The 27,304-nt window shown below is 45.6% G+C and overlaps 2 protein-coding genes across 11 annotated transcripts in view; one reads left to right on the plus strand and one right to left on the minus strand.

The window, feature by feature from the left end:
• Nucleotides 1-3,561, minus strand: part of LOC120403986 — a 60,503-nt gene extending 56,942 nt beyond the window's left edge. Inside the window, exons 1-2 of the mRNA XM_039536004.1 lie at nt 3,420-3,561; nt 1,552-1,845 (exon numbers count right to left, since the gene is read on the minus strand). Of these exons, the coding sequence (XP_039391938.1) occupies nt 1,552-1,828 (277 nt within the window). The 5' untranslated portion in view covers nt 1,829-1,845; nt 3,420-3,561. The remainder of the gene's footprint in view (nt 1-1,551; nt 1,846-3,419) is intronic.
• Nucleotides 3,562-10,549: 6,988 nt separating this feature from the next.
• The window catches only part of LOC120403835 (NACHT, LRR and PYD domains-containing protein 3-like), a 67,488-nt gene continuing 50,733 nt past the window's right edge, over nt 10,550-27,304 (plus strand). For 2 of the 10 annotated variants that reach the window (XM_039535626.1, XM_039535627.1), the window contains exons 1-4: nt 12,844-12,865; nt 20,020-20,316; nt 23,257-23,289; nt 24,013-25,777. In XM_039535626.1, coding sequence (XP_039391560.1) covers nt 20,034-20,316; nt 23,257-23,289; nt 24,013-25,777 — 2,081 coding nt within the window. In that variant the 5' untranslated portion in view covers nt 12,844-12,865; nt 20,020-20,033. Of the gene's footprint in view, nt 10,604-11,388; nt 11,500-11,621; nt 11,794-11,880; nt 11,903-12,583; nt 12,608-12,797; nt 12,820-12,843; nt 12,866-16,211; nt 16,409-19,311; nt 19,386-20,019; nt 20,317-23,256; nt 23,290-24,012; nt 25,778-27,304 lie in introns of those variants that run through there. The other 8 variants (XM_039535632.1, XM_039535631.1, XM_039535628.1 and 5 more) reach the window with 8 other exon arrangements.

Raw genomic sequence — 27,304 nt, forward strand, 5'->3', positions numbered from 1 at the left:
CAGGGAAAGTGAGAAAGGAGGAACCAGAGATGGTTGCTGGGACTCCATTAGGATGACCCTGAGGTAAGGGTGAAGGTGACATGGGGCCATGGGGAAGTGGCCCAAGGAATTAGAGCAGTGGTGTGACATAAAGGGAGACAGCACATGGCTGCTATCTACAGGGTCCCTGGGCTGGGACCAGGAGTAATGGGCAGGCCTGGGTCCCCCCATTAGCCACTGGGGGGAGTGGCCTGGACATTGAGGCACCACAGAGGGGGAACTGAGCTGTAGTGGCCCAGCTGGAGAGCTGTGACCAGAAAGACTGAAGACCTTGTCTCCAGGGAGGGAGCCCTGGGGCACTGCCCTATCCCGGAACAGGGATAAAGTGAGAGAGTGCAGGCATGTGCACTTGGCCAAGGGGGTGCTTGCGAGAGATGAGTGTGCCCCATCACAATGCTCTTTAATCCACATCAATTAACCCTGTGCCAGGGCAGGGATGAGGTGACAGAACTGACTAGATCAGAGAGATTCCCAGCTGCCCGCTTGAGGCAGCTTTGCACTGCCTAAAGAGAGCAGCCAGAGGCATGGCCAAGATCTGGCCTGCTGTGTTTATATAATAAAAGTATTATGAACATGTCCCATGTCCATTGTTGTGGAAAATTAGCCACACGGTTGATTTTAGATCAGACAGCCTGAGGCTCCTTTATTTTCATACAAACATGCATGCAGGGAGAGACAGCATGTCCCCATGCAAGGGTTAACTGCTCTGGCTGTTACAACTTTTACCAAGCTTATAAAGGTTAAAACCGCAAAACGTAGCACGCTTATTACACACTGTTATTGCCTTATTTGGGATAAAATGCTAATCATAAGCAAGCTAATCAATTGCTTATTCCATTTAGGGTTTTTCCTGTTATTGTCTTTGGCAGTCGAGCTGGTGGTCTGACACTTCTAACGACCTCTATTTTGCGGTTACAGTTGCGAAAGCTCTTGCCACACTCTAATTGTCACAAGCTGTCACAAGCTGAGCTGGCACACATGGGCCCTCCTTTTGTCCCTCTCTTCTAGTTCCCCTTTCCCTGGTTTCTTGCTTCTCCAGTGACCCTTATACAGATAAACAAATTTAGCAGAAGTTCAAACCTTTGCCCTTATACAGCAATTGGGCTAGCTACAGGCCTTGGGCCTGTGAGGCAGGGGCTAGGGTGCACTTGTAATTCTGGGCCTATAAACGGGGGGAGAGGGGGGAGGCTGATTTTCCCTATCACCATACATGATGAACCCCAGGGACAATAAGTCAGGAAATACAGCAAGAGATGAAGGGACTCATGACAGCAATCCTTAAAATGGAGAAATCCATAGATACGGCAGTAAGAGCTATTCTATTAATAGAGAATCTACCCAGTCCCCCACACTAGAAAAGAACTGTATCCTGGGCTACTGGGACATTTTCAGGCTTTCTTAGGATTTGGAACCTGTTCCCTTTCTTAGTTTGCTGTTGTTCCTTCTGCACCTGTTTCAGGGAATACTGAAGGAGAGAGGCTGAGATGTTACAGTCACTGTAGGTTTTCTTACCTTTCTCTGTGAGCTTCGCAGCAGCATCTCTCCTGTTGATCTGGGTGAGAACACAAATAGCTACGTTCACTGCACCATCTTCACAATAGAAGGTACACAGCAGATCCACAAGTTTAAACCGAGTGTTGGCCTCCTCCAGCTGACATCTGGGGATATTCTCTCTTCCATCATAATCAATATATGATAATCTGTGTTTAAACCTGTCAAACTCATCTGCCAAGAGGCTTTCCAGTGTGTCTAGAAGGCTGTCTCTTAGATTCCTCTCTCTCGCCATCATTGGATATCATACATAATCTGAAAAATGTAGGAGATTAAAACTAAATTCTTCCCTTTAATCCCAGACCCACCACAGCAAGTTTGTAAACAGGAGCTGCCACTCACTGGTAGTGTAGGCACAGTACTTACTACTTTTCCAGTCAGAGACAGACACCTGCAAGAACTGAAAAGGCAGCAAGAGGCAGATGAATTACTGAACCAAACCACTGCAAAGAGCTGGATAAAACTGACAAAGTCAGAAACTTCTGTGAACCATGCTTGGCCATTTTCAGGGATCTTCAAGACTCGTGAAGAAGGAAGATCAATACAAAAATTAGAAGGGGGATTTTGACAGAGTCAAATCCTTGAGAGTGCATCTACAGTGCAAAATTATTTGGCAACATTTAGGTACATACATGAATAGCTACCCAGCATGGGTATCAATAGCAGGGTAGAGGGTGAGGCACAGATTAAGCCAGGAGAATAAAGACACAGCTGAAGAGGGTGGGCCAGGGTAGGTACCTTCCTGTTCTCTACTGGCCCAAGCTTTTTAGCAGTGTAGTGTCCCTCCGGCTCCCATTGCTGAAGCCCTTCCTCACTGGTGGGAAAGCAGCAGGGAAAGGCTGCCAGCTCCCCACTGCTGGAGCCCTTCTCCGCCACAGTGCCAGGCTCTGGCAGTGGGGAACAGCTGAAGCCCCTCTGCCAGAACCTTTCACTCGCATGTAGCCACACACTGCATGGTGAACATGATGTGCTTTTCAGTGTGGTACAGTAGAACCTCAGAGTTACAAACTGGCCAGTAGGCAATCATGCAGCAGCAAATACAGTACAGTGTTTAAACATAAACTACTAAAAAAAATAAAAAAGGGAATACAGCATTTTTCTTCTGCATAGTGAAGTTTCAAAGCTGTATTAAGTCAACGTTCAGTTGTAAACATTTGGAAGAACCACCGTAATGCTTTGTTCAGCATTATGAACATTTCAGCGTTACAACCACCTCCATTCCTGAGGTGTTGGTAACTCTGAGCTTCTCCTGTACATGCCGTCTATGCTGGTGTGTAGTGTACGTAGCCAGGAGATCACAGTTGGGGTGACAGATTCTCAAGAAAAGGAGACTACACAGCAATGTACTAGCACACCTCGACTCTGCTTTGTGAGGGTGCCAGCAGGAATCAGCCATTGGACCCGCTGGCATCTTATTGCGTTACCAGGTGGATCTCCAGTACACCCGGAATGGATCGCTACCCTGCGACTGCACCTGTGAACAACACCCCACCTGTCCCCCACAGAACCTCCAGTCTGTTCTCCAGATCCTTTCCCCGGTGTCAGGGTTGGGGAAAGGATCCCAGGTGAGGTCCTAGCCACACACCTCTGCACAAACATCAACCCTGCCTGCTAGAGGCTGAAAGTTACCCCCGGAACAAACACCGCACCTAACAATAACATCACACTTGTAGCTAGCCCAGGCAAAACCAGGAGCAGACCCAGGTCAGGATCTCCCCGCAGCACAGCGCAAAACAGCCCCTCCCCTCCCCATGCACGGCTAGACACAACACCGACTCCGCTTCTCGCCTGTGCTTGCAAGCCCTCTCCCCGCCTTGAGTCAGCCCAACCTGTCGGGGTGCGGGGGGAGCTCAGACTGCAGGTCAGTTACCGGGCTCGGTCCCTGCCACTTCCAGGCTGGGCATGTGCAGGAGTGTCCTGGCTCCAACAGCTCCGTCCCAGCCCAGGGCTCCTGCTTCGTTTCTGTTTCTGTTTCTGTTCTCAGCTTCCCACTGACCTCAGCCCACCCCCGCCTGCTCATTCTCTCAATCCCTCCCACGGCTCAGAGATAGCTCTGGTCTTGGCCGCGGCTCAAGAGGGGGAGGGTGCCAGCCAGCCAGGGTGTGCAGAGTTTGGGGGCGGGGGGTGGAGAAGGGAAGGGGATGGAGGTGCGGAGCTGTCCAGCCACAGACAGATGTTCTTCCTGCATTCCTGAACGATGACCTTAGGGCTTGACAGTTCAATAGATCCACCCTGACACAAGGCTGAAGGTGCCGGCAGCTTGCCCTGTCCTTCTCGGGGCTGTTTGGTGTTGGTATTTCATCCCGGGTGTACACACTGGCGTGGTGCTTAAGTTTTATCACCCCTCTCCAGAAAGTTGTCAACATTCAGAGTGACCACTAGGTGGCATAAAAAGAGTCAAGAGTCTGTGTAAACCGGAAATTAATCCAGTCTTGCATTCACTCCAGCCACGGTGTGCTGGGTCTTCCTAATCTTGGGGAAGGAGCGGGAGTCCAGGGTGGAGGAGATTACGGGCTGAGTAAGGAGGGAAAGGCAGGAGCTATAGAGGAGGAGGACGGGAGCTGGGGGTAGTGGGACAGGCAGGAGGTGAGAGAGTGGAGAGATAGGAGCAGAGGGGAACAAGGAGAGGCTGGGGGCACAGGGTCTGTAACCACTAAAGCACCAGCTCTCCAGAGCTGGAATGGAACCCATTAGCCCTGAGCCTCAATGTTCCTTTGCTGTCTGGCAAATAGCTGTGAAACCCACTGGCAAAGTGTGTGTCTCCATCCCTCGCTAGTGAGAAGGCCACACAGACAATAACCAGGGCCGCCCGGGGGGGGGGGCAAGAGGGGCAATTTGCCCCGGGCCCCACAGGGGCCCCCACAAGAGTTTTTCGGGGCCCCTGGAGCGGGGTCCTTCACTCGCTCCGGGGGGCCCGGAAAACTCTTGCAGAGCCGGGTGCAGGAGCTTCTTCCGCTCCCGGTCTTAGCCGGCGGGGGGTCCTTCCGCTCCGGGGTGGAAGGACCCTCCACTGGCGAATTACCACCAAAGCAGGACCCGCCGCCGAAGTTCAGCTTGGTCTTCGGCGGTAATTAGGCGGCGGGGAGCCCTTCCGTTCTGGGACCCGCCGGCGAAGTGCCCCGAAGACCCGCGGTGGGGGCCCCCCGCCGCCGAATTACCGCTGAAGACCGGGCTGCACTTCGGTGGCGGGTCCTGCTTCGGTGGTAATTCGGCGGCGGGGGGGCCCCCGCCGCGGGTCTTCAGGGCACTTCGGCAGCGGGTCCCGGAACGGAAGGGCCCCCTGCTGCCGAAGACCCCAGGCCCCCGGAATCCTCTGGGCGGTCCTGACAATAACAACCTTCTGTTGCTACCCGTTACTTCATTAGCTCCAGAGGTGCTGTGCTGTGAATCTAAATATCCCAGCCCTGCTGATAACCCATGTGTGGGGTCAATATGATTCCACACGGTAAAACTTTTGATTGTTCAGTTAAAAAAATACCCCACAACAATGTAGGAAACTACATTAAAAGGCACATTCAGGTTAGAAAGTCAAGCAGTCAGACGTTAGAAAATGCCAGACTTAAGGTTGCCCAGGCAACCTCGATCAAGCCCCCTTGTGCTTATGCATTAGAATTAACTACATGATCACATACTATTTTTGTCACAGGACCCCTGCCTCATTCAGTGCAAAGGATAGGTAGCTATTTAATTCTTTTTATCTTCGTCATTTACTGGGTGGCCCCATCGTTTATTTACCTCACACCATCCAAACCCTGCTCTGAAGACAGAATTATTAATCTCCTCTTAGGTTTTTATATCATGCCCTCATCATAGTATCTTTATTCTTCATTAAAATTAATGAATTAATCTTTACAGCACTCCTGGGAGGTGAGGTAAGATAGGATTATTACTCCATTATACATGCGAGGAACATATATTAAAGCCCAAATTTTCAAAAGTGCCAACTAATTTTGGGTACCCAATTTGGGAAGCCTAAGGCCTGGTTTCTTGGACTAGTTAACATTCTGAAGCACTTTATATGTTCAAAGCAGAGCTCTCACTTCTGATATAGTTGTGTGTGCTCAGCACTTCTGCAAAGCAGACCCCAGCTATCCGAAGCTAAGTATTCAGACAACGAGGAACAAACTATGGAAAGTTTAGAGTATGTGACTTGCTTTACATCACATAAGAATTCTATGACTGAGACAGGGAGAACCCAATTCCCTAAGGCAGCATTCAACTGCCTTAGCCACAAGAGATCCTCCTTCCATTTCCTGCCATTCTTCTTTCACTTCCTGCAATCACCTGCCTTTTTCACTACCTAGCTTCCAATGTCTGTAATGAGTGAGTTAGGGATCCTACAGACAACAGCCTTCTTCAGTACACAACCCTGATTTGTTCCCAGAGCAGGTCCATCCTGTACACTGAATAAGGTTGGGGTTCTCTCGAAAAAAATAGTATGCGATCATGTAATTAAAGACTGTATCGTAATGTATACACACTAGAGGGGTTTGTTGCACAGCCTAAATTCTGGCATTTCCTAACTTTCAAGTAATTGATTTTCAGTGTTAATGGCCTTTTAACGTAGTTTTTTTAATGCAATTATATTTATCCCTCCACTGTAAAGCCAGGCTGTTTAGGACTGTACCAGACTCCAAATGTACAGGATTCTGGGGGAGAGAAAACAATAACCAGTGCATTTTAGAAACCTCTAAAAACTACCTGGGATGAGAATTAGCTGAACTTGGCAGCTGTTTGATGTCACCCCACTCACCATTCACAAGGCATTTCTAGCTCCTGCTGTGCTAATTACTTTTCGGAGAGCCATCTGATCATGCTAAGGGCGTCACTTTAGATCTGTTTTATATCCACAGGGACCTGCAATTACTGTACTCATTACACCAGAGCAAAATAAGTGCACAGTGGGAGTAAAATGCACCCCAGTCAGGATGGTGGCTTGTACCTGCCCCATATAAAGCTCCATTATCATGATAAGGGCTATTCTCAGTCATTCATTCCCAGACAACAGCTGCTCAAACTCGGAGGCAAATCTTAATATGCAGCAATGTAAGTACATGGGACAGAAAGTAAACTGTGCACATTAGATGGAAACAAACCCTGGCAGACAGTGTACTTTGGTTTCACTCATCTGTTTCTGCATGTGATGTTATCACAAACAAGAAGTAATTAAACCTCAAGAACAGAGTGGCTTTCTATTTTCTGAGTGATAAGCAACTATTTAGGCAGTGACACTGAGCATGTCGTAAGAGATTTGGACATCAAGTTGTACCAGTAGTAAAATCTCAGGCAAAACTGTGTGACTTCCATCAAATGGCTCTACACACGCAGGGTGATATTCTGCCATCTTTACTCATGTTGATTTCAGTGGGGTTATACCTGAGCTGTAAAGAATAATAATTAATTTGGCCACCAGCAGATAGGAGCCATAATCAAAAAGAAAAGAAAAAAGAAAATGGCTTCACAACCAAAAATAAAGACAGATGGTGATGCAATCTAGGCAAAATAACTGAGTGTTCTTCCTGAATTTCCCACCAGACACCGCTGAGCTGCAATGCTTAACCACAGTCAGATTCTATAATGAGAAGAAATTTATCGTGAGGACTACACTTTGAAGGATAGAGATTTAAAACGTATTAGGGCAAGTATGACCATTCTCTCAAAGGAACAATTATTTAAGAATGAAAGTGTTTCAGATACTCTATTCTTTCCTGTCTACAGACAAATCTATGCATTTAATACCCAGGATGGGAAGGGTTTCCAGAGACCTTTTACAAAAGTGGGAATTGTATTATCCTGGTTTTTAGGCTCTGAGCCTGAATTTTATAATGTAACCAGTTATTGCGGGTACCTTAGTTTCTGGATGCCTAAATTTAAACAACTTAAAAATTAGGCTCTTTTCAAGTATCTCCTGTTGGGCACTCAAAATTACCAGTCAGTTCTGAAAATCTTAGCCTAAATGTTGGATTTCCAGCTTCTATATAGAAATCACAGACATTGATATGGAGGAAAAAATGTGGCCATTAGTTAAAATGGGGGAAAACTGCAGAGAAATCTCTTAAGAGCAGTGGTCGTAGATTTGGAAGAGACCTGCCACCACCTCCTCTGTGTGTTTCTATTAAAGTAACTCACTCTAAGGTGCTGCTCCAATGACATATCACTACCTCTTAAAAAATTTAAAGCAGTTCCGAGGTTTACTAGAGACAGTGTAGAGGGAAGATTCTATTCACACAGGGCCGGCTCCAGACCCCAGTGCGCCAAGCGTGCGCTTGGGGCGGCGTCCCGCGGGAGGGCGGCAGACGGCTCCGGCGGACCTCCCGCAGGCATGGCTGCGGAAGGTCCGCTGGTCCCGCGGCGCCGGTGGACTTCCCGCAGATGTGCCTGCGGAGGGCCGCTGGTCCCGCGGCTCCGGTGGAGCATCCGCAGGCACGTCTGCGAGAGGTCCACCGGCGCCGCGGGACCGGCGACCGGCAGAGCGCCCCCTGCGGCGTACTGCCCTGCTTGGGGCGGCGGAAATCCTAGAGCCGCCCCTATATTCACAGCATCTGATGGGACATCTATCCTCAGTTTGGTCTTTGAAATCAATGGATCCTGAGTGCCATCAGACCACTGGGTGATATTGCTGTGTCACCTTGTAAAAGGGAAATGCGCACTAGGGATAAACTCCTGCCCTCATTGAAGTCAAGGCAAAACTCCCATTGACTTGAGTGGGGCTAGGATTTCACCCTTGAAAACTCTAAGCTTGGGCCTAACATCCTGATTGCAACAAAATTCCCCTTAGCTGCATGTTAGTAAAAGAACAATCTTATAGAGCAATTCAGATGGGAAAAAGAAAGAGAACTGCTACCAGCAACAGGTCAGCATGTATGAATGTATGGTTCTGTGTCCTAAAACAAATATTAGAGATACAGAACTAATTAGTAAAACATTAACACCGGGGCCCCTGGGCTTGGGGAAAAATGTGTGTGGGGTTTGGGGTCTTTTTGCTATTCACACAACAGACATAATGTGAAGGATGGCATGGGCACAGTGTGGTCCAGATAATTATGTTCATTGAATATACACACCACACAAGGCTGTCTGGTTGGGTTCTGGCAGCTTCTAATGCATAGAACGCAGTGAGTGTCGCTAGAGGGTTCACATATTTTTAAAGGGATATTACACTATTATGTACTACGTACTCCTCCCCCTTTGATGTACAGGATGTTAAAGTTACAAATACATTTCTGTCAAAACTGCTATTAGTAAATATGCACCCTGCTACAAATTCAGTCTGAGAGGTAGTTTATGACTTCTCTCTGGATAACACAGGCATTACAAGAGTATCTGGGACAATTTCTGCTCTATCTGGTGCAGTCGTATCAGCAACACCTTCCTGTTCTGTCATCGTAGGGTAATCTGTGTAGAAACAAACATGAGGCTCGCTGGTACTAGCACAAGGAGTTTAAATTCTCTCCACACTGGCACTGCTCTGTTACTTTCCTTAATTCAGCCACTATTCAGAAATTGTTTCATTTCCTCTTCAATTCTGTCTGTAAGTGCAGAAACGTTCTGCAATCCCCAGTGGCTTTGGGGATGGGGGATTTTATGGAATTTTCGCAATCAGCAAATATTGTGTCTGTGGGTTTAATAGTAGCTGGCCTGCTGTGCAGTGGGTTACACGTTTGAGCCCCGGTTACACTCAGTAAAAATGCCACCCTTTCCTCCTCAGTTTATATCATTGGCTATTATACAGTGTTCCAGTCTCTCTAGTCCTCTACTGATCCAGCAAACAAGTCCCTTTCCCACCAACGACCAGTCACTTTTAGCCTTTGTTTCCCCCTAAATAAGTAGTTTACTCTCAGCGCCAGTGGCTGCAGCTTTCCTTCTAGTTTCCCTTCCTTGAGGCCTCTGCAGTCACATTTTGTCACTGCAGTCCTGGATTAAGACCCCATCCTGATCACCAGCTGTCTTTTGCTCTTCACACAACATACGTAATACGAAGGAACCACATGAGCACAGAGTGGGGGCAAATACCGACACTGATTGAATATACATACCATGCAAGGCTTAGCTATGTGCAACCTACTGTGGTTCTGGCAGCTTCTAAAATATAGACTACAGTGAGGAGCATTAGAAGGCTCACAAACTATTTAAAGAGATACTACCCTACTCCTGTACACTACAGTTACAAATACACGACTTGGGCAAGCTGAACCAAACTTGTTGGGCAGGGCTACAAACCTCTTGTTCACCCCACTCCTTTTTACTGTTTCTTCTAATCCTCTTCCTCAGCACAACAGCTAGTGGGGCTGTGCTGTCTGGGGCAGGAGGGACAGATAGATTCTGCTTCCTGCTGCCTGCCCCTGGACGATGTGTTGCCTCAAGCATCCATTAAAAAAAAATAAAACCTTTGTGTGATCGCGCTAGAGGAGCTCTCGGGTCTTCAAAGCCATCACTGGGGCAAAAACAGGCAAGTTCTGCTGCTCGAGCCTCCTCCAGAGCCTGCCCCCCTCAGGGCTTCAAACCCCCTCTGCTCCTCCTCAAAGGCCTCCATAGAGCCACCTTGCTTCCTTCAAATCCCTCCTTGAAACTCTCCTCGGCCATCATGCCTACAAAATCTCAATGGTCAGGCAGATGGTACGTTGTGACCACCCCTTCCACTCTGACCAGTGGGTTTCCTTTTGCTCCCCGTGTCTCTTGCCTTACACTTATACTCTGAACTACTTGGCTGGTGGCAAAAGAATAACAAAAGGGAGTCGTTGATGTTAAATGATTTCTGGCTGAAATGAAATAGATGTAATTAAAGGACTGGCGCCCAATCAGGAGAACTGGTTTATCAGGGGAGATGTTTCCTTGGCAACAGAGTCATCTGGGAAGGGACAGCAGTCACCTTTTGAGGCTGAACAGAGAATCACCTGACAGAGAGGACTGGGAGTTATAAAAATGTCAGAAGCTGTTCTTTTTGGTTTCTTTTCTTGGGTCATTTTTCTCCAGCTCAAGAGAAGGGTGAAGTAACCCATCATGTTGGAGCCAGGTGAGGCAGGGGACACTATCTTTCTGAACAGAGATGGTCTCCCAAGAACTCCCAAGGGAAGGGTGAGCTGCATTTAGGATGTTTGGTGTGTTTTATATGGTCTGTACTCTCATGCTTTATCTGTTAAGTAAAAGAGCAATGGTGTTAGAATCTGTTCTGTGTCTGTGTGTGTTATAGGCTTTACACTTCCCTCGTGCCTCCTGAGTTAAACTGTACTCCAGAAGGCTCACAGAGGGTGTGTTTAAGCTATGGGGGAGTGTGAACGGTCAGCACGGAGCCCAGGACCAGCTAGACAGGGGGTTGCAACACTTAAGTGTACTAGGCAGAGGGTCTGAGCCCCAAGACTGTGCCTAGGGACCTCAAACACTGGGGCTGTGTGGGTCCCAAGTCAGGCTCTGGAGGCTAAAAACATGTGGTGATAATAATTGGAGATATACCAATCTCCTAGAACTGGAAGGGACCTTGAAAGGTCATTGAGTCCAGCCCCCTGCCTCCACTAGCAGGACCAATTTTTGCCCCAGACACCTAAGTGGCCCCCTCAAGGATTGAACTCACAACCCTGGGTTTAGCAGGTCAGTGCTCAAATCACTGAGCTATCCCTCCCTCCTGACCCAGCAGCTGGGTTCCCTTAGTGCTGGCCAAGACAGGCACTTGACTGGGACCTGCAACAAGGTAACACAAGATAGCTGTGAGCCAAAGCATGGAGGGTATTGGTAAGCAAACATGGAGTCATCAAATCATGTTAACTAGGGCCAAGATGTTAAAAAACAGGAGCCTGAAGTGAGGTTCCCTCCAATAAGAGATCTGAGTTTCAAAAATGCTGAGCTCCCATTGACCTCAGCTGCTGACCTCAGAGACTAGACCAGGGACCAGAGTCTTCAAACCTCAACTGCCAGGTCCTTTTTAACTTCTAGGACATGAGATTTAAGATTTCTGCTAACCCTTCCCTAGTGTATTGTTTCTCCCCCTTCTATTTTCTCTCTGTTCTTTTCCATCCTTTCTGTCTTCTCTATCAGCAGTTTCAGGCTTGGTCAATTTTGGAATTGGCTCGGTTCCATTATATGATTGCTGTAATCAGTTTGGAAGGCTAAAACAGCCTGAGAATCCCTGCACAGGCGTGAGAGAGAACTGGTGGGAAGAAACTAGTGCAAACGTCAGCTGAAACTGGAGGAGTGAAGTGAAACCCAAAGGTCAAGTGACCGGTTTATGACCAAGTTGACCATGTGTCCTGCTTGCAGCACTCTGGAGAAGCAAGATTCATAGAAGTTCCTGTTCTTTTCTATCATTTGCTTAGAGTTGGTAAATCATTAGAAAATAGGGTATTATAGAATCATAGAAATGTGGGGCTAGAAGGTACCTCCCAGTAATTTCAGCTAAACTGCATTTCCCTAATTTGCTTATGAGAATGTCATGTGGGACTGTGTCAAAAACCGTACTAAAATCAAGATATCTCATCTACTGCTTTCACCTATCCACTAGGGGAGTAACCTGAAGGAAATTAGGTTGGTTTGGCATGATTTAGCATGGTCTGGCATGATGACAAATCTATGCTGGCTGTGTCTTATAAACCTATTATCCTCTAGTGCTTACAAATTAATTGCTTAATGCTTTGTTCCAATTCCCTGGGATCTTTGTTTCCCCTTTTAAAGATAGGTACTATGTTTCTTTCTTCGGTCCTCTGGGACCTCACCCATCCTCTAGGAATTTTCAAAGATATTTTCTAACAGTTCTTCAGCTACTTCCTTAAGTACGCTATAATGGATTTCAGCAGGCCCTGCTGATTTGAATACATCTAACTTATCTAAATATTTTTTAACCCATTCTTTCCCTATTTTGTCTTGTTTCTTGCCCCTTGTCAATATTAATTATGTTGAGTATCTAGTTACCTCTTTAGTGAAGACTCAAGCAAAATAGTTATTAAACACCTCAGTCTTCTTGATGTTCTCAGTTATTAACTCTCCTTCCTCACTAAGCAGAGGACCTACACTCAGAGCCGTCTCTAGGGTATGGTGAATTGGGGCCACCGCACTGGGCCTTGTGCTTTGGGGGCCCCCATGATAATCATGAGGGGAGGTGAGGCAGAGGTGGTCAAGAGAGCGGGGTGAAGAGGTGAATGCGGAGACGAGCAGCAGGCATCCAGGGCGGAGGCCATGAGGAGGAGCCCCCTTACCAGAACCTCCCCCCCAGTGTTTCCCACCAGCCAGCAGGCCCTGCCAGTCAGCACATCCCCTTGCTCTCACGCCTCTCCCTGCCATGGATCAGGTTTTGCAGCGTCAGGAGGCTCTGGGAGGGATATAATGCACTCAGGGGAGGGGTTGGAACTGGGCGGGGAAGAAGCGGGGTTGGGGGAAAGAGGCGGCGGTGGGATGGGCGGGGGCGGAGTGGTGGTGGGAAGAAGCGGGGTGGGGATGGGGCCTTGGGGGAAGAGGTGGAGTGGGGGGCGGGATCTGGGCAGAGCCGGGGGGAGTGCCCCCTGACAGATTAGAAACTCGTGCCTATGTCCAGGGCCCAGCATCTCCCAAGGAACGGCCCTGCCTACACTTTCCTTCATTTTCTCTTGCTCCTAATGTAATAAAAGGCAACAAAAAGAGGTTCTTTAATGTCCCTTGCCAACAGGACTTATTTTATTCCTTAGTCTTGCTGCTTTTGTCCCTACATGCGTGTGTCATTCTTTTGTACTCCTCCTCAGGAATTCATCCAGGTTTCCATGTTTTGCAGGATTCCTTTTTGATTTTCAGGTCATTATGGAGTTCCTGATGGAGCCATATTGGCCTCTTACTGTTCTTCTTATACTTCCTTTGCATCAGGATAGTTTGCAGTTGTGTGTTTTAATATTGTCTCCTTGAGAAACTGCCAGCTCTCCTGAATGTCTTTATCCCTTAGATTTTCTTTCCCTGGGACCATTCCTACCAGTTCTCTGAGTTTGTTAGTGTGCTTTTTTTTTAAACTTGTCCTTATTCTGTGCTCTCACTCCTTCCTTTCCTTAAAATCATGAAATCTGTCATTTCATGATCACTTTCACCCAAATTGCCTTCAATCTTCAGATTGACAACCAGTTGCTCTCTTGTGGTCAGAATCAAGTCTAAAAATGGCTGTCTCCCTGGTTACTTCCTCAACCAAAAAGTTGTCCCCCGTACTCATGTTTTGCCATATTATTTTTCTAACAGATGTTTGGGTAGTTAAGGTCCCCCATTACTGCCAGATCTTGTGTTTTGGATGTTTCTATTGTTTGCTCTAGAAATGCCTCATCCACCTCCTCTTCCTGATTTGATGGTTTATAGTAACCCCCTATCATGTTATCACCTCTATTTTTTCCCCTTTTACCTTCACCCAGAAACTTTCAACTGGTCTGCCCCTTACCTCCTTCTGGACCTCAGAACAATTGTATATGACCTTGCAGTATAATGCAACACCTCCTCCCCTTTTTCCTACAAATCTACACAAAAAGTTTCAAGTTACTTTTTTCTGAAATGTTTTGGATTTTCCCCACTTGCTGTTTCATGAGTTTTTCTAGTAGGAAAACAAAATAAAGTGGGGGGAAAGGGGGGAGAGGAAGACCCAGGGCTACTTTTTCAAACCTTTTTGCTGTTTAACACAATAAGAAAGTGTAATGAGGTAAGTTTTCCCCCCAATTTCTCACATTTGCTTACTGTTTTCCAACCTTAGCAGCCTTTTTGTATGACCATAAAAAGGGGGGGGGAGAGCTAGCTAGCTAGCTAGCTCAGTGGTTTGAGCATTAGCCTGCTAAACCTACAGTTGTAAGTTCAAGCCTTGAGGGGGCTATTTGGGGGTTTAGTTGGGGATTGGTCCTGATTTGAGCAGCAGGTTAGACTAAATGACCTCCTGACATCCCATCCAACCCTGATATTCTATGATTCATGGTTGTACAGCAGTTTATGAAGTCTTAGGTATTAGCAATGTGTTGCAGAAAGAGGGTAGAACTAGATAAGTGTTGATAAGTTCAATATTGGTGCAGGTAGCAAGCATATAGATGTGTGGTTGTTGGCCTGTTGTTCTTAGCTCCTCAATGCTTGAGGAAAATATTACAATTGAATAGAGCTACTTTAACTAATGATTTTTTGTGTGTGTATACATAATATATATAAAATTACCCTTTAAAAAATTAGCAGCCAGCTAAACCTGTCATGGGTGGGTCATGGGCAGCCAGCCCTAATAGTCAGAGGCAAAGTCCACAGTCACAAGACAGGAGACAAGAGATGGCTGGGCCGGGACACTGAGGATGGGTTTCATAGGTCTCAGGAAAGCTCTTGCCAGGAGGCTGCTAGGTGGAGGCAGCAGTGGCTCCAGACACCAGCGCTCCAAGCACGTGCCTGGGGCGGCAAGCTGTCGGGGGTGGCCTGCCGGTCCCTGCAAGGGCGGCAGTCAGGCAGTTTACAGCAGCTTGCCTGTGGGAGGTCCGCCGGTCCCGCGAATTCAGCGGCAATTCGGTGGTGGGTACACGGAATCCACGGGACCGGGGACCTTCTGCAGACATGCCGCCAAAGGCAGCCTGCCTGCTGTGCTTGGGGCGGCAAAAAAGCTAGAGCCACCCCTGGGTGGAGGGTTGGAACATGGCTGCTCATCTGAACCTTGTGGACCTGGGTTTGGGCCCCATGCCAAATTTGCACATACAAACCTCTACAAAACAGAGAACTGATCAGTGAAGGGAGGCTTCATTGTACCATAAAATCCATACATCCCATCAATGTCTCATGCAGTCAGACCCTGCCCCTCCCTAGGGGACTCACTTCCACCACACACATATGGATACCCAGTGATACACAGAATTCCTCTCACTCTATAATGCAACTGCTGCACCCCACATTGCCCATATGTGAGGGTACTCCTCCGTCTGTCTATGGAGACTGGTAGGTTTGGGCCCATAAAGTTCAAAGATTAGTATAAAAAATTAAAAGAAGAATCAGATAGTTTAACATTTCTGTCTGAATCCAAGTCCAGGCAAAAATGAAATTAATTAAACAATATTTGATCCCTGTGGTTATCTTTGGTGTAAGATGTAGTGTGTCGATATTGCTGTGTTGTCAAGGGAAGGCGAATCAGGGGGGAGTGAGTAGGTGGCACATACAATGGATAGTGTGGATATATTCATCTATTCAGTATGGAATGGTGCAGGGGGTGTCTGTCAATCTTAAAAGCAGCAAAGAATCCTGTGGCACCTTATAGACTAACAGACATTTTGCAGCATGAGCTTTCGTGGGTGAATACCCACTTCGTCGGATCATCCGACGAAGTGGGTATTCACCCACGAAAGCTCATGCTGCAAAACGTCTGTTAGTCTATAAGGTGCCACAGGATTCTTTGCTGCTTTTACAGAACCAGACTAACACGGATACCTCTCTGATACTTGTCAATCTTAAGACATTTGCTCTGGAATGATGAAGTTCAGTGACCCTTTAAGGTGACTTCACTCTGCATTTTCATACTCCACAATATGTTTTTTAAATGAAACTTTCCTTCGTAGGTTTAAAAGGGCAAAAAAATTGGAAACACATTCAGTATTCTTCTAATAAATTTTACCTTTAAAGTACTGATAGATATTTGCAACCGTAATTCCAGTTGCTGAACCTTTTTTTTTTTTTGTGACTAGGAAAGGGGCAGGGCTGAGTCTAATAGTGACTGATTTTAAAGACACTGGAAATGCAGAGCCCATATATAGACTATGAGAGCAGTCTCAGATTTCACCAGATTGCAGAGGACACCTTTCCTTTACTTTAGCATGAAAAAGTTCTAAAAAAAAAAAAAAAAAAAAAATCAAGCTAAACAAACTCTCTTCAGCGCCTCAAGGTGAGTCCACAATGCAGAATATTTTTATTGAGCTGTCATATTGCTGTTAGTCAGGTTTGCTGAAGAAATCCAGAGTTTTCTGTGCAGATAGAAAATGGACACACATGTAGAGAGCTCTCTGGTCCCTTGTAGAGACAGAGGGGTGTATGTTCAAGATCATATTTTACTGATTTCTCTTGTATGAAAACCTAAAGGGAGAATGTGTCATTTGCTCTAGTTTCTGAATCTCTTTTCAGGTCTCTTGTATTTCTGTGTGGGAAAGTGGCAGAAAGAGACATGGTGGGGGAGGGGTGAGGGGAGAAGCAACAGCCCCTTTTGTGTCTGCAAGTGGAAGTTAAAGCTGGGTGAAATATTTCAGCTGAAACCTTTTTTCACCAAAAAATGCAGATCAGTGTTGGCCAAATCACTTTGCAAATTGATTTTGACAAATTTTTTTTGGTCGGGGGAGGGAGAGGGGAAGCAAAATATTTATTTATTTTATTTTATTTATTTTGGAGAATTTGACGTGGTTTGTTTAGGCATTTTGGAAACAAAATATTTCAACTTTGCATTTAGAAATGTCTTGGTTTTGGAATTCCCATTGATTTTTATTGAAAAGGTTAAAAATGAAATAAAAAAAGAAGGGTTTTGTTGCATCCAAAACAATTTTGTTTTGATTTTACAGAACTGCCACTACACTGAAAAATCAGTTATTTGCATCATCTCCAGTGGAGACGAGCGGGGATTTGAGAATCCCAGCCCCACAGGGGAAGGAGAAAGCATTGCTTGCTCCACAGCATTTTTCTGTTTGTTGCCCCCAGTCCCACTTATGCCCTTCCATAGAGTTCAAGCTCTCTTATATGGTGAGGGAAAACAGTCCTGGGGTGGGCAGGAGAAATTGACCCTCTTTGTGACATTCTTGTATCTTGATTAAAAAGCCTCCTTATTTTGGCCCACAAAATGCTGCCCCATGTCACACCCTCTCTCAGCCACCATTTTGCAAGTGCTCATTGAATAATGACGTGGGGTTTGAACATTTTCTATTAATATTTTTAGTGGGTCGAGAAAATGTATAATAATAAAAGCAGCTTTGTGACTTTTTTCTTGCAAAATGTTTTCAGAAATAACACAAAAGAATAAAAAAGTTTATGTGGGAGAGAGAGGACAGCATAATCAGAAAGGAAAAATATACAGTAAAAATTACGAAACAGAATAAGAAGTGGGCACCAGAAACAACAAGGAAGCCCAAATTACATCAGGAGAAGACTTTCATACCCATATATAGTAAAGCAAAGTGGTTAAATTCCTCTCGTGGCTTCTGGGACATGGGTGATAGTTTTGTTCAAACGCTGAAAAGTGGAGCCAAATTGTTGAGAAATAACTAGGACCCCCATTTCCCTTTTATTAGTAAGGTTCTTCGTAAAACCAAATGAGCCTGCAGCATCGTTTAATCAAATAATTGTGTCTGGAGACTTGTTCTCTTACTAACATGCAGCTAAGGAGAATTTTGTTACTGTTGGGAGATTAGGTCCAAGCTTGGAGTGGGGGTGAAATTCTGGCCCCGTTCAAGTCAATGGGAATCTTGCCTTTGACTTCAATGGATCAGAGTTCATCTGTGGTACATACTCCCCATCACAAGGTGGCACAGTAATATCATAAAGAAGTCCAGCTGCAGTCTGGATCCAATGATTTCAAAGATTAAATCAAGGGTAGATATCTAAACATTTGCCACCTTCAGACACTTATCTGAAAGGAACTCCCCTTCCCCCCCACCCCACCCCACCCCACCCCACCCCACTGAGCTGCTTTATTTTAAGAGCTAGTGAGGCATCCTTGGAACAGCAGCTTATACTGCGTTACTTTCAGAGGAATGCATACAGAGGAAGTGGTGGCTCTTGTAGAAATCTGGGATCACTCCTCCAGAGAGTTTGCTGAAGTTCTTTTCCCATTTTAATGTAGTGCCATTTTTTTCTTTCCATACCAATGTTTGTCTTTCTATGGAGAAATTGGAAATTACACAATTTAAGATAAGGTTTTCAAGAGTGACTCATAATTCTTGGTGCCCAGCCTGAAACACTGAAAACTGGGGATTTTTCAAGTAAGTGCCGAACACTCACCCTCTGAAAATCAGGCCCCTTCAAGGTGTCTCAATTTAGGCACCCCAAGTCACTAGTAACTAATGAAAATCTTGGCCTCAGAGCCAAAAACACAGGATATTACAATTTCCACATTGGTAAAAGGTCTCTAGAAACCCTTCACATCCTGACTATTATGTGCATAGATTCAACTGTAGACAGGGGACAATCAGGGTCGGAAATATTTCTATTCTTAAATACATGACTGTTCTGCTGAGAGAATGGTCACATTTGCCCTAATGGTGTTTTTTAAAGCTTCTTTTCTTTCAAAGCTTGATCCTCCCCAGAACAAATGTCTCTCTCCCCCCTCCCCCGAGTATAATCTGACTTTCTGTGACTAAGCGTTCCAGCACCACAGTGTCTGGGGAAGGGGGTGGGGGTAACTCAGGAAGAGCACTGAGGTTTTGCTTAGATTTCTTAGGTTTGCTTAGGTTTTGCTTAGACTTTGTGGTTTTGCTTAGATTTCTTCACCATGTGTCTTAAATTTCAATTGTTAAACCATTTTCCTTTTTTTTTCTGTTCATTTTTTATGGCTGTTGTTTGCTGATGGCCAAATTAATGATTCTTTTTCAGCTCTGCTGAAAATTCTATTTAAAAAACTGGCCTCCAATTTTGCCCCAATCAATCAGCGGCTCAGTTTTTGGGAGTGCAAATAATCATGGGGTTAAGTGTTGGCATTTAGAAGTCTCTCTGATTTGAGGGCATCGTCAGCGAGTCAGTCAGCTGAGGGCACAGTAGTGCAAAGGAACCTGTATGTGTGTAATGGTGGCCCCATCTGTCCCTTGGCAGGCTCGGGGCCCGTCTCCTGTTGTGTCTACAATGATTTGCACCCACAAAACTGCATCTGCTGCGACTGATCGCAGGTAGAAAAATTGAGGCTGTTTTTAAACCTGTGGCCCTAAGTCTCTAGCTAGTAGATTTGATGTAATTAGGTGCATGGGGATAATTCTTATTTAGTTAAGAATTTGTCAGATTTTTCAATCAGTGGCTTTTCAGGGATCTGACAGACTTTCCTTTGTTCATAAATTCAGTAGGAAGTTTCTAGAGATTTGGTGAACAACAGTTCACCCCCAAAACTTGGTTTAATTTTTAGAGCTATATTCTGCCGCCATTATTCACCCCAAGTATACCTTACCCACATGTAGTCCCACTGAAATCAACCTGAGTAAAGATGGCAGAATATGGCCAGGAACAACTGGGATGTAGTCACACAAGTCTGCCTGAGTGCGGGTGCAGCATGATGTCCAAACCTCTCATGACACAGTTATGGCCTGTGAGTTAGATGAGTATGATTATCCCCATTTACAGATGGGAAAATAGAAGCTCTGTGAGACAAAGTAAGCTGTCCAGTGCTTCATTTGTGAGGAAAACAACTGAGGAGTTATGAGACCCCATGATTTACTCTTGTTAGTAGACTACACTTCTGTACTGTACATGGGGGAAATTGCTGTTATACCCTATTAATTATGAATAACAGGATTTTATTTTGTGTATTAGTTCCTTTTACAGTGATGGAAAACAGAAGCAGCAGGATCAATGACCTGCTCATACATGCCCTCAACAACCTCTCTCAGGAAGAGTTCAAAAGATTTAAAGACAAACTATCACACTCTGACTTTGAGGGGAAAGGTAACATCCCCCGAGGTCGGCTGGAGAATGCCGACAGGATAGATACGAAGAACCTCCTGATGGCGTTCTATGGTGGAGATGCTGCAGTAGATGTGGCCATAGAAGTTTTCAATCAGATCAATCTCAGAGAAGCTGCTGCTAACCTCAGAGAAGAAAGAGAGAATGGTAAGAAACCTAAAGTTCCTATAAAACCTGGGAGTCTCCCCAAGGAATCTGCCCTGGGGCAGCAGCAGCAGGAGCAGAACGAGAAACAGGCTGATGACGAAATGATAAATTCAAAATCCCAGCAGGAAGCCAGAGGAGCTCAGAGCAGAGATGCCCAGAGTGGGCCAGATTCTCTGACCGCTCCACTACCTTTTTTCCACTCAGTGGGCACAAGGGGAGCAGAGTCAGCTGGTAACTCTCCCTCTGAGGAAATCCTCAGGATGTAGAGCCAACAGAGCGGTGCAGGGGGAGTGTCCTGGACAGAGAGAGGTGTGGAGGAGGAGTGACTGGAATGCATCCCCACCTGGGGGACCATTCCTTGGGGACCAGTGGCAGCTGGTGTGAGTTAGAACAGCCCTCAGGCGGCTCTAACCTGTGCCGGGGCAGGGACAGAGAATCAATGATCTGTTATTGGAAACTGATCACAGAAGAGACTCTGACTCAGCATATTCTCACTAAACAGCTGAACGGGACCTTTCTAGGATTCCAGGCAGGAACTTTATCTTCAAGGCTATATTTAATTAAAGAAACAAATTTAGTAGAATACAAATTGTTGAGTAGCCAGCAAACCTAGGGAGCTGCCGTTTTTAAAGGCCTCCAGCTGCTTTTCAATGTCCCACAAGAGAGCGAAGTCCAGTTCATGCAATCAGGGTGGTGCTGGCCTGGGGCATCTATGACACCACTTTCACAGTCCTCGAGACTTGTCTACATTTAAATTATATCAGATTAAGGAAGATCTGAATTTAAATTGGAGTAGCTGTTCCCGAATAACTCCATGTGTAAGAGTCTGTGCTGCATAACTCCATGAATAAGAGTACCTTTTTTTCAGTTTAGCTTAATCCACTTTCAACATATATTAAGCTAACTGGGAGTAAGAGTGTCCACATATAGAGTTGTTATTCCAGAATAACTCCAGATGTAGACAACCCTTTAGACAGTGGTTAATGAAGTGCATGGCTGCTCGTACAATCTCACATGTACAGTTTTAAGAATACAGACTGGTACAGGTGTGGTTAGCTCAGTACCAAATCCCATCTTCAAAGTTAGGTCTGTAGAATTAGCACCTCCTTTACTCAGTTTCCAGGTGTGAGGAAAAACGGACCAGATCCAGTCCATTTGAGCGTTCAGGGCTTTTGATGTCCACATTTTTCCAGGCCTTGAAAGAACCAATTCTAAGCTGCCGAGAGATTTGAAATAAGAAAAACATGTAAGGTGCCATTTTAGTTTTTACACCATGCTTGAAAACCTTTAATTTTTGTATGTAGAGGCTTCTTCAGCTCATGGTTTAAAAACCTTTGCCTCAGGCAGGTCTTGGTTGACCAATCTTTTGGATGGGAGCCAAACACTCTAGCCAGCTGAGCAGTTGTGGCCAGTATCCCACCCTTATATCAACCCCTTAAACTGTCTTACATACAGCTTACCTGTGACTTGGCTCTTTTTGAATTGTTTGGGGTCTCCTGGTCAGTTCCAGAGTTTCAAACCACAGCTGTGCCCAAGGGCTCGCCTCAGCCTTTGTCTCTGCACTGTCCGTGTGATGACATTCATAATCCGTTAGCATGGCTGTGCAGCTCTCATGGCTTGGTCATGGTGTATCAAACACTGGTTGTGCCAAAGGCAGATGTGTTTCTTCGGTTCCCACTGTCTCGCTCATATAACATCTCTTTACGAGCTGCTTGGCTATGGGTGGTGGCAAGATCCTATTCAAGGTGCCTCCATCTTTATCCCACAAGCCACATCAAATGGCACATCGTCTTTTATACAATGGTTGGACAATGCTGCAAAAGCTGTCCCCCTTGCACACAGCCTGTGGGTCCAATCTTTATCTCTGACTCATTGCCCGCAGACAAAAAGTATTGCAAAGGCTAGATACCTCCTAGAATCATAGGGCTAAAAGGGACTGCTAGGGTCATCTAGTCTAACCCCCTGTCAAGAGCTAAGAGTGACCCTCACTCTTAGCACCTTCTGACAAGCCTGACACTGTCAGAAAGAAAACCAGCTGTCTCCTTCTGAAGGGACAGCTTATGAGCAGGGTGGCCTCCTAGGATTTGCAGGGCTTCTTTTGAAATGTTTTTTCTCTATCAACCATAATATATTTTCAGTGTGTGCACACATGTATTCAATGTAATTTTTGTATTTTCTTTGTAGTTTTCAAAATAAGCCAAGTAAATTAAGAATGGTAAATATTTTCTACTAAACTATTTAAGATACGTAGAAACTTAAGGAAGACCTTTGGTTTGCATTTCCTGCCCCATAATTACTAAACTATAGTTTCCTGTAATATTTCAAGGCTATTTTTATGTACTAAATCCACGTTTAACCATTTTCATAACATTACTCTCCATTATTGAAAGCACAATAAAAGCAGATACGCTTGTACTCTTATATACGGATACCTTAAAATTGGCAAGTGTTACAGTTTAACTGACAAAATGGGCACAGAGTGTGGTAAAAGCAGTCAAAAATGTCATCAACAGCTTTACAGAGAATAGTTTAAACGAGGCTTGCATGTTGTCTCATAATTAATCAATTTTACTAAAAATATATAGATTATTTGTATCTTGGTTAGTAAATTAGCAGAGAAAAAGTAAAATGGCTATTTCTCACACAGCTAGATTTCTTTTAAGCTAGGACACGTGTATATTTTCTATAAAATAATGTCCCGATTGTCAGCTCGTTAGGGCTGGTGCCATCTTTTTGTTCTGTTTGTACAGCGAGGTCCTGAGCCAAGGCTAGGGTTCCTAGATGCTACGGTCATACATATTATTTCTTGTGTAGTATCATAGCTAATTAATTCTTACTCCTGCAGAGACCACTGACTGGATGTATTGCCCCATCTTCCTTAACTGCGTGACACACTGTGATTCTGTTACACTAACGTTCATCTGCAAATTTCTCTTTCAGCTTTATGTCCTAAACAAACACCCGGAAGACCAGGTATGTGACATTCTAACAGAAAATTGTGTTGATTACAGACATTAGATCAGAGCAGCCAGATGTTTACCACAAGAAATAAGAAATAACACCTCAGACTGTGTAGTCGGGGGAGGCAGTCAGGTACCCCACACTTCTGGTTATCTGAACACCCAGTTATCCAGCTGCCCAGTTATTTGAACATTTCAGATGTCCTGCAGGCCATTCAGATAAATAGAATTCTATTGTCTGTGCATGGAAGGTCCTATAGCTTTTACTCACATGACTAATTTCAATGGGATAGGGCCGCCCAGAGGATTCAGGGGCCCTGGGACAAAGTGGGGGGAACTGCGGCGCTTGTATTCACCCGGCTGCGGTCTGGGTCTTCGGCGGCATTTCGGCAGTGGGGGGCCCTTCAGTCACTCCACGTCTTCGGCAGCCCTGAAGGGTCCCCCGCCGCCGAAATGCCGCCGAAGACCCGGACCAGCACCGGGCCAGGGCTCGCGGGGCCCCTGCGGGGCCCAGGGCTTGGAGCCAATTGCCCCACTTGCCCCCCCACCGGGCAGCCCTGCAATGGGACAACTTATAATCAGGCCCACAGTTAATTGATTTGGGGATAGTTTATGTTGGAAGTTGCAGTATAAGCTTAAAGAAGCATTATTATTGTTTAAATAGCTTAACTGTAACATTAGTCTTTTTTCTGAATTTCTGATTCCATATTTCTAATGTTTCACGTCCCTACCTTAGATTACAGGGTGAAATATAGAGAACACATACAAAACAAGTACAGAGTAATAAAAGACTTGAACTCTCGGCTTGGTGAGAACGTGACTCTAAACAGCAGATACACAAAGCTGATTATTGTAAAGAAACATTGTCACAAAAAGGAAAGAGAACATGAAATAATGACCTTGGGATGGAGACATGAAGAAATAATGACTAAGCGAGCTAGTTCTATCACCCTGGGTAATTTATTTAAATGTGATGAAGATGGACAAACACCACAAATTGTCGTGCTGCTGGGAGCTGCAGGGATTGGAAAAACCATGACAGCAAGAAAGATTATGTTTGACTGGGCATCTGGAGAGCTCTATAAGGAAAAGTTTGATTATGCTTTCTACATAAATTGTAGGGAAGTGAACTTTGGCAGTGAGCAAGGAAGAATTGCTGATTTGATTTTAAAGAATTGTCCTAATAAAAATGCACCAGTTGAAGAGATTTTGATAAATCCAGAGAAACTCCTGTTTATAATTGATGGTTTTGATGAATTGAGATTTTCCTTGGATCAGCCAGAAGACAATTTGTGCTCTGATCCCCATGAGAAGCAGCCAATGGAAATTACATTGAGCAGTTTAGTTCGGAAAACTGTTCTTCTTGAATCCTATGTAATAATCACTACGAGACCAACGGCTCTGGAGAAACTCAGACAGTGTTTGGAATGTGCACGTTATGCAGAGATCTTAGGGTTTTCTGCAGCTGAGAGGGAGGAATATTTCCACAATTTTTTTGGGAATGAAGAAAAAGCAAGAAAAGCCTTTAACTTTGTCAAAGAAAATGAAATGCTCTTCACCTTCTGCTTTGTCCCCATTGCGTGTTGGATCATCTGCACGGTTCTGAAACAGCAGATGGAAGCAGGTGAAGATCTTGCACAAACATCCAAAACAATCACTGGTGTATATATGCTCTATCTTTTCAGTTTATTAAAGGGTCACAGCAGCAATTCAAAGAAGCAAACACCAGCTAACTGGAAGGGACTTTGCTCCTTGGCTGCAGATGGAATCTGGAGACAGAAAATACTCTTTGGGGAAGAAGAAATCAAAAAGCACGGCTTAGATATATCTGACTCCCTCTTTCTGAATGAGAACATGTTTCAAAAAGATATTGACTGTGAGTGTGTCTATAGCTTCATTCACTTGAGTTTTCAAGAGTTTTTTGCAGCTTTGTTTTATGTGTTGGAGAAAGAAGAAACAACAACTGTGGAAGGTTCAGAAACTGCTATGAACAATGTGAAAAAATTGTTAGAAAACTATGGAAAATCTAGAAATTACTTAATGTTAACAGTGCGATTCCTGTTTGGTCTCTTAAATGAAGAGAGAATGGAGGACATGGAGAAAAAACTTAGCTGCAAAATTTCGCCCAAAATTAAACCAGAATTACTAGAGTGGGTTAAAACAAAACCAAAAATATTGTCCTTGTCCCTGGAGTCTGAGGAGCTGTTCTTGGAGCCTGATGAGGAGTTGTCATCCTTTAAACGTAATGCTGAGATGATTTACCAGCTTGAGGAGTTTCACTGTTTGTATGAAATTCAAGAAGAGAGTTTTGTGCAAAGTGCACTAAATCGCTTCACGGAGCTATATTTAGCTGAATATAATTTTACCAAAATGGATCAAGTGGCTCTTTCATTTTGTCTAAAAAACTGTTGTAAGCTGGAGACACTCTATCTAAATCTGTGCACGTTTGGATTTGAAGACCCGAATGAAGATTCCCTAAGGCCACCCAAGCAGCCACGTTTGTAAGTAGTGTCTGAGATGGAAACACCTACATAATTTCTTAAGTAGAGAGAGAAGGTCATTTAAAAAGGAAAGATGGCAGCAGTACGAGTGACAAAGGTGTTACGGCTGAACTTCAGATCAGTGGGAGCATCTGGGCAGCCAGGTGACATGTCAATGGGGCATTAAGTACCAAAGCAGCTGGTGATTTCAACAGTAAAACTGAAAGGACCTGTGGAGGTGTGTGTGTGTGACTTTCTGTTCCCTCAGCTGGGCTTCCCACTTGTGCGCACTGCTGCCTCCTGTTTCCAAGGAGGCTGGGAAGGTGGCGCTGCACTGGGGCTGCAGAGAATCACCCTCTCAATCACATTAAAGTGTTCACTGAAGAGACACAACTGCTGAAGCCGGGTGCCCAAATAGTGACATCCAGGGCAAGGCACAAAAGGGATCTTTAAAATCTAAGTTACCCAAGTTACTAATAAATGCAAGAGAGAAGGGTAAAACAAAAACATCCTCATATACCTACCCTTTTCTTCACCTCATGTGGAGGGTCAACACTCTTTTCCTCCTTCACCCCTGTAGGCTCTCACCACCACAGGGGTGCTCCTCCTGACCCAGGCCAAAAACTCCAGGAATGTCCCACTCCCTCCCTTGTCAACCTCTGTCTCAGTAAGGGGATTCGCATCTGCATAATCTTGTGCCCTGCCACCCGCCCCAAGCAGTCATGGGCGGGCGCCCGAGCCGCGAGAGCAGCGGACCCGCGGACATGATGACGAGGGACCGCTGACCCGCTGGTGCTCGCCGACTCGGCCGGACCCTCGCGGCTGCGGAGCGGGTCGCTGGTCCGGGAGCCGCCGCAGTCATGCCGGTCATGCCTGCGGGGAGCGCACTCTCAGTCCCCCTCCTCAATGCCAGCCAGCCGAGGGCCGAGCAGGCGGGCGCGCGCCTCTGCTCTGCAGTCATGCCTGTGTGGGTCTCCTCCTCCCGGGGGGACCGGTGGACGCCGGAGCGTCCACTGCGGCGCCCGGCGCCGCCCCCCCGGCAGCGAAACGCGCCTACATTAGCCAGCCTCAGGCACACCCTTGTTTTTTTGCTGGTGCCTAGAGCCGCCCCTGCCTGCCACAGAGATGGGGACAATGGGAAACGGTGCCGGAATCAGGAGAAGGACAATTTACTGAACATGTGTTAACTGATGACAGGAAAAAAAAGTCTGCCCCATATTATTAGTGCATGCTGCACTTTGCACAGAATAGGTGAGGGCAAGAGTGCGGTGATTATGGGTGGCTGGGAATAGGGAATGCAGAGAGGTTCTGTTGGTTCTGGTTTCATGTCTTCAAGCTGGTGGACTTTTACCAGCCCTGAAAGAAACAGTGCAATGCTCGAGTCCATTTCAAGCCCTTCTGTTTTATCGCGGTTCTTATAGTATGCTCATCACTATCATCTGAGGGATTGCCAGTAGTGCATTAAGACATGCAACACTGTCAGGTGGTGGTTGTTCTCTCATCGTCTCCCAAGAGGGAGAAGTGTGTGCAGCAGAGGTGAAAGTAACA

The sequence above is a fragment of the Mauremys reevesii genome, linkage group 4 (genome assembly GCF_016161935.1).
Source record: "Mauremys reevesii isolate NIE-2019 linkage group 4, ASM1616193v1, whole genome shotgun sequence".
Lineage (NCBI taxonomy): Eukaryota > Metazoa > Chordata > Testudines > Geoemydidae > Mauremys > Mauremys reevesii.